At 41.0% G+C, this 15,308-nt stretch overlaps 1 protein-coding gene across 4 annotated transcripts in view; it reads left to right on the plus strand.

The window, feature by feature from the left end:
- SPATS2L (spermatogenesis associated serine rich 2 like) overlaps positions 1–15,308 on the plus strand; it is a 139,998-nt gene that overhangs the window by 80,449 nt on the left and 44,241 nt on the right. For all 4 annotated transcript variants that reach the window (XM_013128153.3, XM_034065695.1, XM_034065694.1 and 1 more), the window contains one exon: positions 15,163–15,224. In XM_013128153.3, coding sequence (XP_012983607.2) covers positions 15,186–15,224 — 39 coding nt within the window. In that variant the 5' untranslated portion in view covers positions 15,163–15,185. The remainder of the gene's footprint in view (positions 1–15,162; positions 15,225–15,308) is intronic.

Here is a 15,308-nt window from a genome sequence, read left to right on the forward strand (position 1 = left end):
TTAATAATCAGAGCAAATAGGTTTTTTTTTTGCCAGTGGTAGCTTGTGTTTTTGTCTTCTCTATGGAGCAAGCACTTAGTTTGCAAGACCTGTGCATATCTTTATCCTCAGCAGCAGAGGAGCAAACACCTTCTCTGAGGGTGGTAGGATGGAGTGTGCATTCTGCTAGAATGGAGGACCAGTGCAGTAATTTGTGCCCTGTCCAAATGCAGGATGTATGTGGGGATAAAGTGGTGAAAGAGTTCTTGTATTTTTCCTCCAACTGCATGGTTCAGGCAGTTTTCGGAAGAGCCAGAGCATTCCCTGCTCGCTGTGCTGTGATTGTGAGCAAGGTGGCTAGACTGTCTGGTCTCAGTTAATGAGCAGAACCCCTGGAAAAAATAATGGTGGATAAAGTTCAGCTCTTGGAACAGCTCTACCTCTGTCAGTATTATTGAGAACTTGCATAGTTTAAGGAAGACAGCCAGTGGGGCTGAGTCTCACCCTGTGTGAATTGCTTCTTAACAGTCCTGTGCCAATTGCTTCTTATGCATGGGTCTTTTTTCTGTTTTCTTCCCACTTCCCCACCCCCTGTTAGAGAGGAGAGTCCAAATATTGAGCAGTTATAAAGCTAACTCTCTCCAGCCAAAATCCTTGGTTCTGTGGATGCCAGTGATAGAGCTCTGTTAACCACAGAATCTGGTTGCAGCTTGCATCTGCTGCATGTGGAGCCAGCCATGTGTGTTTTGGTATGTGGCTAAATGTGAATCTGTGGAGGTTCTGACTATGTCGTTCTGCCTACAGTAAGAAGTGAGTGCGAGTGACTACCAGCAACTGATGCTCTGTGTGGATGAAGATAACTTAGTGAGTGGCTTCATGAAAGTATAGTGAGGCATTTAAAAGACTAGCTGTTCAAGAGTAATTACCTTTGCCTTTACTTTAAATGGCTCTTGAAGAGTGAAGGAAAGGCATAATGGTACAAGACCTTATTTGACAATAATCACTAGTCAGCTTTTCTGCTTCTAACTTGAGTGCACAAGCCACAGTAACTTCCTGCTTTGGTAAGTTGAACTTCACTTATCCCAAGTTTTGCTGTGGGATCCGGAGAAGGATTAACTGGCTCATAGGGAATTTGATTAGTGTTTTTGGAGAAGCCTTTTTCAGCAGATGTTTGAGAAATGTTTCAGTTATGATGAAGTAACTCCACCCACCCCATCAAAACCCCGGTTTGATTGGAAAATTCCTGGCCAGCCCAGTTTATTGTCTGCCAGTTCTTACTGCTTACAGGGTGGCTAGAGCAAATTGAGATCCTGAGCATTCGGCTTGCTTAGTGTGGGAACTCTGCTAACTGCCACTGTTTCTTCAATAGTGCCTGCATGCAATATATAGGAGCTTGTAAATGCTATTGTAATGTCGCTAATTAACAGCAGTGGGAAGAGCAGTTAGGACAACTTTGAAGTTCTATACAAAACATGCTATTCTGTGCACTTCTGGTGAGCTGACCCCGACTGGATGCCAGGTGCCCACCAAAGCTGCTTCATCATTCCCTCTCCTTAACTGGACAAGTAGAGAGGAAAAACAGCAAAAGACTCATGGGTCAGGGAGATCACTCAGCAGTTACCATTATGGGCAAAACAGACCATCAAAATCAGAGCAGGCTATTGAGAAATAAACCCTAAATCTTAAAACACCACCGCCCCCACCCCTCCCTTCTTCACGGGCTTTAGTCCTGAATTCTCTATCTCCTTCCTGCCAGGCAGCGCAGAGGGATGGGGAATGGGGGTTGCGGTCATTTCATCACATGTTATCTGCCTGTTCAAGGGGAGGACTCCTCATGCTCTTTCCCCTGCTCCAGCATGGGGTTCGTGCCATGGGAGTAGGTCAGTTCCGTGGGTGCAGTCCTTCAGAAGCAGGTTGCTTCATGGGGTCACAAGTTCTGACGGCAAACCTGTCCAAGCATGGGCTTCTCTCAGCATGGGTCCACAGATCCTCCCAAGAGCCTGCTTCAGTGCAGGCTTCTTATGAGATCACAGTCTCCATTGGGTACCCACTCGCTGCAGCATGGGGTCCTCCATGGGATTCAGGTGGATATCTGCTCCCCCATTAACCCCCATGGGTTGCATGGGCACAGCCTGCCTCCTCACCACAGTCTTCCCCAGAGGCTGCAGAGGAATCTTGGCTCTGCTGCCTGGAGAACTTCCTCCCCTCCCTCTGCACTGATCTTGAAGTGTGCAGAGCTGTTGCTCTTGTGTTCTCACTCCTCTCTCCAACTGCAATTGCTGCTGCTCAGTAGCTCTTTTCCCTTCTTAAATACGTTATCATGGCAATGTTACCACCATTGCAGGTGGGTCTGTCTTGGAGACGGCTAGCATTGGTTCTGTTGGACATAGGGGAACCTTCTAGCACCTTCTCACAGAAGCCAATCCTGTAGCCCCCCACTACCTAAACCTTGCCACAGAAACCCAATACAGCACTTATCTGAAATGTGCTGCTGTCCATTTTTGCCCAAGAAAAGTGGAAATTGTATCCTTTAGCACGCTGACAGTGTCAACAGGTAAGGCCTTGCTGGTAACTGCAAATGAGAGGTTGATTTGATGCTTTTGAACAACAGATTCTGTGGAGGAAATGGTATGTTATTTCATCCTAGAAAGCTATGCTAAATATTCCTTTGCAGAAATTCCGGACAGATGCAAAGTAAAGGTCTGTCTAATGTGCCACAGATTTTATCAGTTCATGGATTCTGGCATGCCAAAGATTGCCTCCAGTGAAAGGGCAAAAACAAGAGGAGCTGAGAAATGCCCAAGAGTTATGTATCTATGCTGTATTGTGTAACTGATCTTACCTGTCTTCAAAATAAAGCATACATTATTCTCTTTAAAATGTTCCTCAACAGATGAACAAAATACCTTCTTTTTATTCCATTAATAAAATTACTCCATTTGCTGCCCGTATGTTCATTCCCATGGCTAGTCAAACAGCTTTCTTTATCAGGATTGCCTTTGCCAAGTTAAGAAATGTGTAATTTATTTTTTTCTTTTTGAAAGCCCTTCATGCCTGGCTAAACAAGGGCCTCAGTTCATGCGTATCAGGCAACACTTCATGTGTTGCTGACCCTCAGAAGCAGGAGAGTTTTCCAGTATTGTCTCCTGACTGTTGGGGTGAGTGTGGGAGGAGAGACTGGTTGAGGTGCCTTTGCATATCTTTGGCAGTACGCAGTCTGCACTGAGTGACTGTACTTTTACAATTAATTTTGATGTGCCTGGGTAGCATGGGTTTCAGCTGAAAAGAATAATATGTTTCCTTTTTGCTTTAAAAAAGTACGGTTCAAAGTCTAGTAAATACTGTAAAAGACACTTATTTCAATGTGTAATAGTAATTAGGTTGAAGGGCTGTCTGAACAATAAGTAATTATAGGTTAATTTGTTTATATGCCGCTGTTGTTGTTTCCGGGAATAGCCTTTGTTAACATAGAAAATCACCATTTTCCTTGGGAGTAGGAAGGTAGGGGAGGAGAAGGCATCTAGCATTTGTTGTAAATCTGAGACTACCAAAATGTCAGGGGTATTGTTTCCAGTGTAGTCTGTGACTCCCTATGGGTGCTGTTAACATGGGAATACTGTTGGGCCTGTGTCTATTGTGGACATACATCAGGTCATTTTAATAGAGGAACTTGTAAGCATTTTTAAGAGTTTATGTACATGCATTTTATGTGTATATATGTAAAATAATATAAAATACTGTTCAAGGAAAACCTTGCTTCTTCAAAGGACCTATATGGGGTGACTTGGTCTTAGAAAATTAAAGGCTGCATTTAATTTTAGTGTTCAGTTTTGGAATGTTCAGACTGCTCTGACACCTTTAGATCAAATACTTACCTTCAAGCATATGCATAAACTCAGTGAATCATAGAGTATGCTTACATACACTTTGAACATACGTTAGTCACCTGGGGCTAGCTGTGTTAGGGCCTCCAGCTGGGTATCTGGTTTTATCAGTTTTCATCAAAGGCACTTTATTTCAGGGAACTCTCTCAGAGCTGTGGTAAATTTCTTCCCCAAGCTCACCATAAACTTGACAACTTATCATCATGAGCATGGTTCTTCCCTGTGTGCTTGGCCAGCCCAGCTCTGCCAACTGTGCTCAAAATGCCACTGTCCAGAGGCTCCTCCTCTATGAATGCAGCCAGGGCTGAGGGGGGGGGGGGGGAAGGGGTGTTCTGCTGTTTTGTCCTGTGGGACCAGCAAGAAACTGGTTCAAGTGCATGTAGCTCCTTGAACTGAAAAGGAGTTGCTCCAATCTGCATTTGCGGAGAATCAGCCCTGTGCATCTAGCAATGGTAAACTGGCTCTTCAGAGTATTAAGTATTAGAAAACTTAATAGAAAGAAGCCTGAAATGTTAATAGCTCCAGGACTTTCTTTGAACCTGATATTTATTCCAAGATTATGAGAATTTACTATAACAATTACATTGTACCAGGCTGCTGGTAGAAGTTTAATTCCTTGTGGTAATTTTATTTCTTAACATCTAAAGTGTAAATTTGAACTTCTCCTGACATTCACTTTTGTCCCTCTGCTCTTACTGTTTAGAGAAACCACTGTGATTGAGGCAAGGTATACTACTCCATTACATACTTTGCTGTTAGCATTTGCATGCCATACGCTTCTAGCAGTCCACATTTGGGCAACTGCAGAAGCAAATTAACTGGCACTGTTTCTTGGCATGCTGTTCTGAGCTGAAATAGAAGCCAACATAAATGACTTGTAATGATTTGAGCACCTGGCAAGAATGACTTGGACGATACTACCTAGTAGGTAAAAACTGAAAGCTAACCTTCTGTATTGTCTTTTGGTTTTGCAGGGAGTTCATGCAAATGTAGAATTTGAGTAGATTGTGTTTGACTATTTCACTGTTCTTTATCAGTATGTTTGGCAAGATTCCTTCAGTAGCTTGAGGAAGAGCAAGATGCTGATGTTTATCTTGGCAAGCACTACTGTAGAAAAAATTTTCTCAGTCAAGCTTTCTTCCCATATCCTCCATCCTGCCTGCATACCAGAGAGGACCATTTTACTGGTAGTGTAGCTGAATCCAGATATTCTGAGTTGGGCTCAGCCCTACTAGTGAAGTATATGTAGTAAATGCAGGAATTTTTGACATTTTAATTTTATGCTAAATCAGAGTGATGCTCCTCTAGGATGCCAGCCAGCAGAACATAGGCTCTACGTCCCCAGTAGTAATTCTGTGGCTGAATGGGGAGGGTATTCAAGTCTCTGGGTGCATTCCCTAGAGTGGAGAGCATCAGGAGCCAAGCAAGTTGCTACTTTATCCTGAGCACTCACTGATAGATGTGGTATTGATGGAGTGATGCTGTGATTTTTGCCTTTGAACCTCTGGAGTGGGGAAATGTCTTTGTTTGCTCCTTACTGGTTCCAGGAAACTAGTAAATGGGTTTGAGGAGATGATGAAAAATATTGAGAGAAATTCCCCTTCTATTAAGAATGGCCCAAGGGTTAAAGCGCAATTCTAGTATAGCAGGAGACTTGTTTGGAACATGTACCTAGATCTTCTGTATTTGTAGGCTAGGGACATTGTCTTGTCACTGAGCTGCTGGGATGATTTTTTCAGTCTCTTCTGTTTAAACTGTTTCATTTTGGTTAAATATCATATGGATTTATAGGACAGGAATCCTCATTCTTGCTAAAGTTCTTAATGAATTGATTTCCTACTCTGAAATGAAAAATTGTTGGGAGATCTGCATTTCAGCATTTCAGTATTTTTGTAGTTTAATATAGTTTTGTAGTGTGGAGTAGAGTTTCAATGCCACTGCTGAGTGTTTCCTTGCTAGGTAAAAGGGTGGTGTAAATTGTATGGGTCAAAAAGAATGGGAAACACTGTAACCTCAGGTTTGAACTGAATGTGCGTTCAACCACTCGCATCCTTTCAGTGACATACTTTATAGTTATTCAGGTCAAATCAGATCATGTTACCTCATCAAGGACACAAAACCAAATGGATAGGGAATTCAAACACAAGATGAGATATATACTAGTTGAGGTGGGAAACTTGGCTTCAGCTTTCTGGCACTCCTCTTCAAATGACAAGTTGTGCAGCTTTCGAGAGGGTCTGGCTTGAAATATTTGTCTACTGATAACTATGGTAAAGAGGTTGGGAAAAATTTGCAGGGGCTGTGCTTAAGTCACTTGGTTGTTCACTAGGAAACAGCTCTTATATCATGTAAATACCCTTTCATGGAAAGACGTGGTTTTGTGCAACAAGACTCCCAGGAATTTGACCTTTTTTAAATCTGAATTACTAGTTTAGTTTAAGAAACATACTGTTATATGTGTTTTGGGAATGTTTTTAAATGTTTAGAGTGCCTTTTTTTTAATAACTGTACTTGTTTTCAAGTTTATTTTACTTTCAAATGTTTTATGAAACATAGTTTTTGCATTCAGTTTCCAAACACTGAACTACTACTGAACTGTCTAGAATGTGTTCTTAGAATGTGCCAAGTAAACTTTTAATAGTCAATCTTTAATAAGGACTTGATTAGCTTTTTTTATAGTGGAATATGACTTCATGCAATTAGAACACCTCTTCATCCTTATTACCTCATCTGAACAAAGATGGAAGGTGGGAGATTCATCTGCCTTGCAGCTTTATCTCTGGTTTTGCCAACAGCATGACATAATCTTTTGGTTTTAACTCATAATATTATTAGAACTGTTGTGATTGAATTAAATGCAGTTTAATACAAGTTTGTCAAATAGCAGGAAAGAGAAAGTGAGCAGTAATGAACTTCACAGGTGTCAGGACTTGTAATTGCTTGCCCACCATGCAAAGAGATTGGAGATCGCTCATCCTAAGTTCATTGTCACTCTGGAATAGTTGATGCCATCCTCTGGACTCAGTGAATGGATCATAATAGACCACATAAAATCAGTCTTGGATATTTGTATTATATGTATTTTTAATGTGCAGATGCAGAATCTGAGGTAATGAATCAAAGATCCTTTTTATGGATGGGAGCCAAAGTAGCCATCAAAGGAAGCACTACTGCTCCCATCGCATGGAAGCAAATTGTTTATTAACCATGTTAAGTACAGAAGGTGACTGCTGGTGTAAGAATGTTTGTGTATTCCTATGGAATATATGTATACCCTTGTAAGAGGGTTGCTGGACAGGGGAAGTAAATCTTCTTTTCTAGTGAAACTTAAATGATGATGTGATGATTCTTTGTCAGACAGTAAAAAAATGGGTGCATATATATATATTTATGCACACACACCCCATAGTATATACCTTGGCTCATGGGTTATCACAGAACAACTCAGTGGAAGTAGCACTTGCGGGCATGCATATGTGCCTGCCTCTATGCATGGCAGCAGTCACAGAGTATCTTCTTTGTACTGGTACCTGTCTGTTGCGGTACGGGTACTTGCTCTGCACAGAGCATACATGTCCCTTTCTGTCGCCCAGTTCTTCATTCCAGTAATTTGCTGTAATTAATGCAGAGCTGGCCTTTCTCTACACTTAGTGGTGGGGTGGATTTTTGGGGTTTTGTTTTAGTTCTTTCTACAAAAAAAAAGTATTTCTATTGCTCAGATGCAGGATGGTGTTTAATGACCTAAATGAAAGCAACTGGTTTGAATCCTTCTCAGCCCAAGGTCTAGTCCACAAAGTTAGCAGATTCTGATACTTACACATCTCTGGGATGGCAACTCTGAGGGTAACTCACATGGTGTCAGTCACTTGGCAGAAATGAACATCAGCTTAGTACAGTGACAGTCACTGATCTCTTGGGGAAGCTACACTGAAACTTGTGTTAAAGAAGAGCTTAGCTTGGATAGGACAGATCCAGCATTCGAAGACTGTACAAGAGAATTTGCAAGCAGCCTTTGCTGTTGTAACAAGGGTGTGTTGTGGACCAGTGATAGGAAAAAACAGACAATCTTTTTTTATGTATTAAGATACGGTTATACCACTGAATACTTTTCAATTGTTTGGATGAAATAGTAATGGAGCTTGGGAAAGATGCCAGTCAAATACTTTTTCCTCTGACCCTCTCTCAAACTGATCTTCATAAGGGTTAGAACATTCCTTTGCAGAACTCTCACAGTGGGGGCAGCAGCACTAGGTGTTTAGAGGACCTGAGCATCCATCACAGCACATTGTGCTCTCCAGCATGAAAGCACAGATGCCTGTAGCGCCCATATATGTAGTGGCCTGGTTTTGCAAAGTGTTATATCAGAGTGAGGTACAGGACCTGTGGGTGCCTGACCATTTTGTTGTGACACTGGCTGGACATCACAGAGTTACCGCGATAGCTGCTGCTTTCTCAGATTGTAATGTTAGTAATTCCAGAAATCATTGGGAGGAGGTGATAAGTCATGGGGGAGCATAAGCCTCTTTTCTGAAGAAATCCAGATCTACATGTGGAATCAGTGAGACATTTTATCTCCTGCATCCTGTTTCCGGCTCTGCCGCCGGGAGGTTTCAGTCAGAGTGTGGTGACCATCAGGGGAATTGGACTGCATTAGCTGAGCAGAAGGGAGAATGCAGAGGCAACAGCTGCATTTTGTGGTTCAAACAAGCATGACAATGGGGTGGTAGTGGATCTGGGCTCTGCAGATGGGGAATATTCTGGAATGTTTATGCATGCCTTTAAAGAGAAGGATGCTAAAGGGCTCAGATATAATCAGACATACTCACACGCACTTAACTAGTCTGAAGTGGCTAATTTCAAACTTCTGAAAACCTGGAAATACAAAATGGTGGTGTGCCATTTCTGGATACAGTCTTTAAAATGGCCATAAAACAGTACTGGAAAAATAGCAGTTTTGTATTAATTATACTTTACATTGTTTTTAGTGTGTTCATTTATAATGACACAGAAGGCTTAAAGGACAGCTTGGGAGGATACTCAATAATATGTCCTACATACTTTTGTTGCTGGTTACATTTGTCTTTTTATCATGTGTATCTTTTAGTCATTAGGCTACAGCAAATAAAAAATTACAACCATTGCTAATCTGAAGACAGTGAAGATGTGTCTAAGTCTCATGCTGTTTCTTGCAACATTTCAGAAATACTTGAGTTTTAGAATCACACTCTTGCACTTCTATTAGTGTTTCCGATACAATAATGTTAACTTAAAACTGCATTGGAAAAGGGGTCTTCATCCCAGCCTTCATCTGCAATTCTTCGATAGCAGCTCTTTATAAGAAAAGGCAAATGTGGAATGGAGGATATATCTCTGATTTTGTAGGTTTTGTCTTTACCTATGCAAGCAAAGCAGTATAATATAATACATGTAGGTAATTAGGAATCCCATTTAAAAATGAGATTGAATTCCATAGAGGCAGTAGAAGTGCAGGCTGTTACAATCTCATTAGATATTGGTATGGTTTAACCGCAGCTGGCAGCTAAGCCCCACACAGCCACTTGCTCACTTCCGTCTGATGGGAGGGGGGAAGAGAATTGGAAGGGTAAAAGTGAGAAAGCTCATGGGTTGAGATGAAGACAGTTTAATAGGTGAAGCAAAAGCTGTATGCACAAGCAAAGCAAGCAATTCATTCACCACTTCCCATCAGCAGGAACCCCCAAGAAATCAGGGCTCCATCACACGTAGCAGTTACTTGGGAAGATAAACAGCATCACTCTGAATATCTGTCCCCCCAGCTCTTCCTTCCCCAGCTTTATATGCCGAGCTATGTGCCCTCCCAGCTCCTTGTGCACCCTCAGCTTACTTGCTGTGGGGTAATGTGAGAAGTAGAAAAGGCCTTGACTCTGTGTAAGCACTGCTCAGCAGTAACTAAAACATCCCTGTATTATCAACTCAGTTTCTCTCACAGATCCAAAACATAGCCCCGTACTGTCTGCTGTGAAGAAAAATAGCTCTGTTCCAGCCAAAACTAGCACATTTACATGCTATTTTTTAAAAAATTGGCTCCAAAATTGTGTTTGCTTTGTTCCACCCATATCTTGCATGCTAGCTCTTTGGAGCTGTGGGGGATTTTGACTGAACTATTTGGAAATGTGTAAGTGATCCTTAATTAAAAATAAAAGATCCACATTCTAGCACTGATCTACTTTATGAATGTATTTGTGGGGCAAAATTGTAAACTCCAGTTGCTCTGTTAGCAGTGACCTTGCTTGGTAGGGCTGATAAATGGATCCATGGCCCTACCACTAGTAAACTTACCTCATGCCTTGTGGTGTTGTGCTGTCACTCAAAGCATCTGTAGTTATGGGACTGCCAGACTTGGAAGAGGAGGGCAGTGCAAAAGAGCCTGGCAGAGGGTTTTTAGGCAGTGCTGTGTGTACCTTTGAAAAGGTTAGTTGTGGAACACCTGAAAGAAATTAGCACAGGGTGCAGCAGGTGAATGCAGAAGCAGACAGAGACTAGAGAATCATTGACAAGAGTCAAGTCAGTTAGACCTGGGATTCCTGTTGTGCTGTCGTGGAGGGAGGCGTTAAAGGAGGCAGTTGCAGTGGGCAGATGAGCAAATGTGTCATCTTTGGAGTGTAGGAGATTTCACCCTTATGGGTTATTCTGTGCTCTTTCATAGGGAGTATTCTGTTCCCCATTTCCAAAGATAAATTGTATTCCAGATGTTGGAAATGATGGAACAGGTGTCACACAATCTCCTCCACTCTGACAGAGCTTACTGCTGAGGCATTTTCACACATCCTATCTTTCTGGCAACATTTATATTTTCATAAACACCTCCTCTCTGTGTATTTTTGCTTTGTTGGAGAGGAACGCATTTCCTCTTCTTCTGATACTAAGTCTGAAAATGGAATGTGGCAGGTGGTCATTGACAGGGTTTGCAGGTAGGGCAGGGCACAGACTTGGTCTTGCGATTGATGCTTGAGATGCAGGCAGTCCCAGGTGTGCAGAGTGTACTATAAAATGGAGTGTTAGTCAGCTTTACCTGAAGGCCTGTCTAGCTGGAAGGTGTCTGTGAGCCAAGCAGCTCCAAAGGTGGTATCAGTGGAAACGTGGCAGGTGTTCTTTGGAAGTTGAACACAGCAGCAGGGGGATTTCAGAGCTGTTTGAAGAGAGAAAAGAAACTTCTGTAAAGGCTGGGCAAGCAGCCACGTACTTAAGGCTGTGACAAGTGAGCTCTGGCATATTTTGCTGCAGTGCTTAAAGGCTGTTCGTAACTGCCTGCCTTGCTGGATATTGCTGCTTGCAATAAAGTCAGCAGGACAGAGCATGTGCCAGCACCATGGCAGCCCTGATTCAGTTTCATGTTAGCTTAAACCTGTGTAGAATATGAACTGCTTCATTTGGTAGAGGGGAGAAGTAAGGTTGTGCTAAACTTAATCCAGTCTTCTCTGCAGTATTCCCTTGAGTACTACAGTAACATTTCATTTTGCAAGGCAAGTAAATGTGTATAATAGGTTTAGAAATAACACTCTTCCGTCAGTATTTGAGGTCAGGGTGTGGCAAGCACCTGAGAGTGATCTCCTATTCCAAGTAACACATTTGGAAATTGGTGTCAGAAATTAAGGACCCATTTGTATAAAGGGTTCTGTAGTATGCCTTTCATTCCTTTTTTGTGGAAGTCCTGTTGGTGTGACATGCAGTGATATTTCAGGAAGCAGAAATACAAGCAAGAGATGTGGAGAAAGACAAAGCATGTAAACTGACATTCGAGCCGAGAATCCCGTGTATAGACAATGTTTTGGGCATTATAAATGTAGAAAGCCTGGAGCTAGAGCTTGAAAACTTCAGTGGGACTATTTTGTTCATAAATATTTTCATGTGCTATAATCTTTTGTCACAGGATTAAAAATGAAGTGATTGTTCAATACAAAGATTAAAAATATCAGAGGAAAAATAACAGTTAATCAGTTTGTGTTACGAGAAAGTTATATTGATTAGCTATTAAGTATAACTAAAGGATATTTTTAAGAATTAGTGCTACACTGACATTTTCCTTTTGATGTATCGTTTGTATTTTATGTAACAAGCAGTGCTGGACTGAGTTATGTAAATGAGCAAGTGTTTTATGCAGGTTATTCCAATTATCTGTCCTTGAAGAAGGTGAATGAAAAATAGCGCCAACTCAGATTTAGCATCTTCGTTTTGACAGCTGTAATATGCATATTAATAAAGAGTCTGAAGTGTAGAGGAATGAGTCCATTTGTAAAAGCTGATGTCCTCTTAGTTCTTGATCTTAAAGGGAAGAAGAAATAAAGAGGAAGAAAGAGAGAAACCAAGGGTATGTTTTTGTGACTTGCCAGGTCTTCTTGAAACAGCTTCAGTTACAAGCTGGCTGGGTCAACACCACATTCATCAGTGGAAGACTATAATCATAGTAATACCTGGAGCATTACAGCAAAGAAGAGACAAGTCAAATCTGCAAAGCGTTGCATGGAGTTTTTACGTCTTGTTTTAAACTGGGTCAGAGCATTGCTACAAAGAGTAAATTTGGCTAAGTGCTGTAGTAGGGTTTAATCAGTGAATTCAGTTTGAATTTGAAGAATTATTTAATATCTTTGAAGCAACATCTGTTGAGAGGTGTGGGGCTTTCACAAAGTATGATTATTATGGGATTAATTTGTTTCATACAAGATGCAGTTTTAAAATGTATGGTTTTGGTATAACATTAGTAAAATATCTGCTGAAAAAGCAGAACCTGAAGATTTCAGGTGGCAAGTATCTCTTCCCATTATTCATTGAGGGTTTTTTGTAGGTATTTTTGAACAGACTTCTAAAGCCAGAAGCATTTGTCAGCTATAATCTATATTGTACTTGTTTCTGTGATGTGTGTTGGTTCCTCAAGAGCAGTTTTTTTCCTTTATTTTGTTAATGTTATTATAAGGTGTTGGATCAGATTTGATATGCAAGAAGGCAGCTTTTCATTAGATGTCTGTAACATCACAGAAGCTGCTAGATAGTAGATAGGGCAAACCAGACAAATTCCTTAACATAGGATTATTTATTAAAGAACAGTATCAGTCCAGCATGGTTCTGATGTCACTATGTGGAAGGCATACTTTTTTGAAAGACAGTAAGGGGGGTTAAGACTTACGGAGTAATCTTAGGCCTAAGTTTCCAGTCTGCATGGGAAATGTGATGACCTGTATCTCACGTTCTGGGCCCATTTGGCATGAGCAATAGCTGAGAGCAATAGTCAAGAAGTACATAAAAAGTGTTACATAGGGACTACAGACTACAATAATTTTTCAATGTTTTCCTTTAGTTGTTGAAACACACTAAATAGGGGGAATAGAGTTGCCCTAAACTCATACTCTGTGTGATCTTCCTGCCTGCTCTGTTCAGACATTTTATAACTCTGCTTTTAGCTCTTCCGTGGGTTTGGCACAGAAACTAATTTGAACTCCTTCATCCTTGATTTAAGGAGGGGCAGGGAGGGGAGCCTTCTGATCTGAGATACGAGCAGACAGGAGGGCATTCGGAGTCACATTGTGGCCCAGTTGCCAGGAAGAAGACTTATTGGGCAGAATTGGATTCCAGCTCAGTGCCTTGACAATGTGGTTGAGCCACTGACTAAAGAGAGGTATGAGGTATGTGAGTTTTAATAGAGAGTTTCTTTTCATGGTAAAGTAAAATAGAGATGGAAGTAGGAACCTTATTCATTTCAAGCACTTTTTTTTTAATAACTGGCAATAGAAAGGATTTATTTTTTCCTCCTGGCACCTTATTTTTGATTGCTTCTATAATTCAGGGTCTGCTTTTCATCAGACCAAAACTCAAAAATCCATTCCTTTGTCTTCTTCTTATCTTCTGCATTTACCACAAAGTCACATTATTCTGAAAATGTGCTTTCTTGAATTTCATCTCCTCAATTAGAAAATGGATGCACGCAAAACCTAATAGCATTTAAATGCTATCAGTGGATACTGTGATAGAAGCAGTAGTTTCTGGAGTTGGAACTCCACTGAAGTGCTGTGTTTTAAAGCAGGAGTTAAGGGAGGATTGTTTAAGTGCATTAAAAGAGATTTAGAAGAATTATGGAAACTCGTATCAGCCCACATAGCAAAGGCTCTCAAATGTGGACAAGGAGGAAGTGTTTCAGTTTAAAAACTTGAACTAGATTTCGTTCTCATTTATGTACATCTGTATCTTCTTATCAGTGTACAATAGAGTTAAATTTAGTGACCAAACCAAGCTTTTATTCCATTTGACTTAGTGTTTGCTGGAATTCTTTGCATGGGACTTCATTTTAAAATGTGAAGGTTTCAAGCCTGTTCACAGAACCACAGAATCCCAAGGGTTGGAAGGGACCTCAAAAGATCATCTAGTCCAACCCCCCTGCAAGATCAGGGTAACCTAGAGTACATCGCACAGGAACTTGTCCAGGTGGGCCTTGAGTATCTCCAATGTAGGAGATTCCACAACCCCCCTGGGTTGGTTTTGAAGGAAGCAGGATTAATCAACTGGACTCCCTTTCATGTGTTACCTCTTCATTGTATGTAGAGTTTCTCTCACCCAGCCACATAACTGGAAATAGAAAGCATATTGTAGGATTTTTTAATCACATGCAAATTCCATTCATGTGCCCAAGTTTTCAGAGCAGACTTGGAGATTTAACTGTACGGACACTGTTAGTTTCAGGAGGGACTGTATGGCTAAAGCCTCTGAATTACTTTTGAGAAAACAAGAAAACCACCAAAACAAACAACAACAACAAAGCCCCACAAAACCAAATGGAACAAACAAGCAAGCAAAGGAAAAAACCACCAAAACCAGCAGCCGTGCAGCACTCATCAGTTTAACCTCCTGGCACATTTAGCTGCTTTTTTAAGATGGGATCTTCAGACAAATTTCCTGGCAAAATTTAAGGTTGCTGGCAAATGAGGAAAAAGGAGCTGTTGAGTTCAGCTAAGGTGTTCCTCCTCTTTAAAACCTCAAAGTAATCAAGTAATAGGGGATAGAGTCCAAGAGGCATGGCTGGGAGAAGCATGATGCCAGATTTGTATCTATGAGGCATTTTAAAAATGTGTTTACAGAACTAATCTGCGGAAAGTATGAAATTTTGACTAGCTTTGGTTTTTGGCAAGATTGAGCACTGTATTCATTAAGTGTTCTCATGTTTCTTTAATGCTTGGAGGTAAGCACATGCAATTAGTCTTTATAAGTATAGTTTTGCTAGGTTGGGATTAAAACCTCCAAATTAATCTCTTTGGGTTTTTTTCTCCTTTCACAGACAATATTCTCACCTGAAGAGAGATGGCAGAAATCAATTCTCCTGTAAATATCAAGGAAAAGGTAGGTTCAAGTCACAGCACAGTGCAAACCAAAATATTTGCATATATATTTTATCCCTGCCCCGTCAGAAACTGCTCACATACA

The sequence above is a fragment of the Melopsittacus undulatus genome, chromosome 8 (assembly GCF_012275295.1).
Source record: "Melopsittacus undulatus isolate bMelUnd1 chromosome 8, bMelUnd1.mat.Z, whole genome shotgun sequence".
NCBI classification, from domain to species: Eukaryota; Metazoa; Chordata; class Aves; order Psittaciformes; family Psittaculidae; genus Melopsittacus; species Melopsittacus undulatus.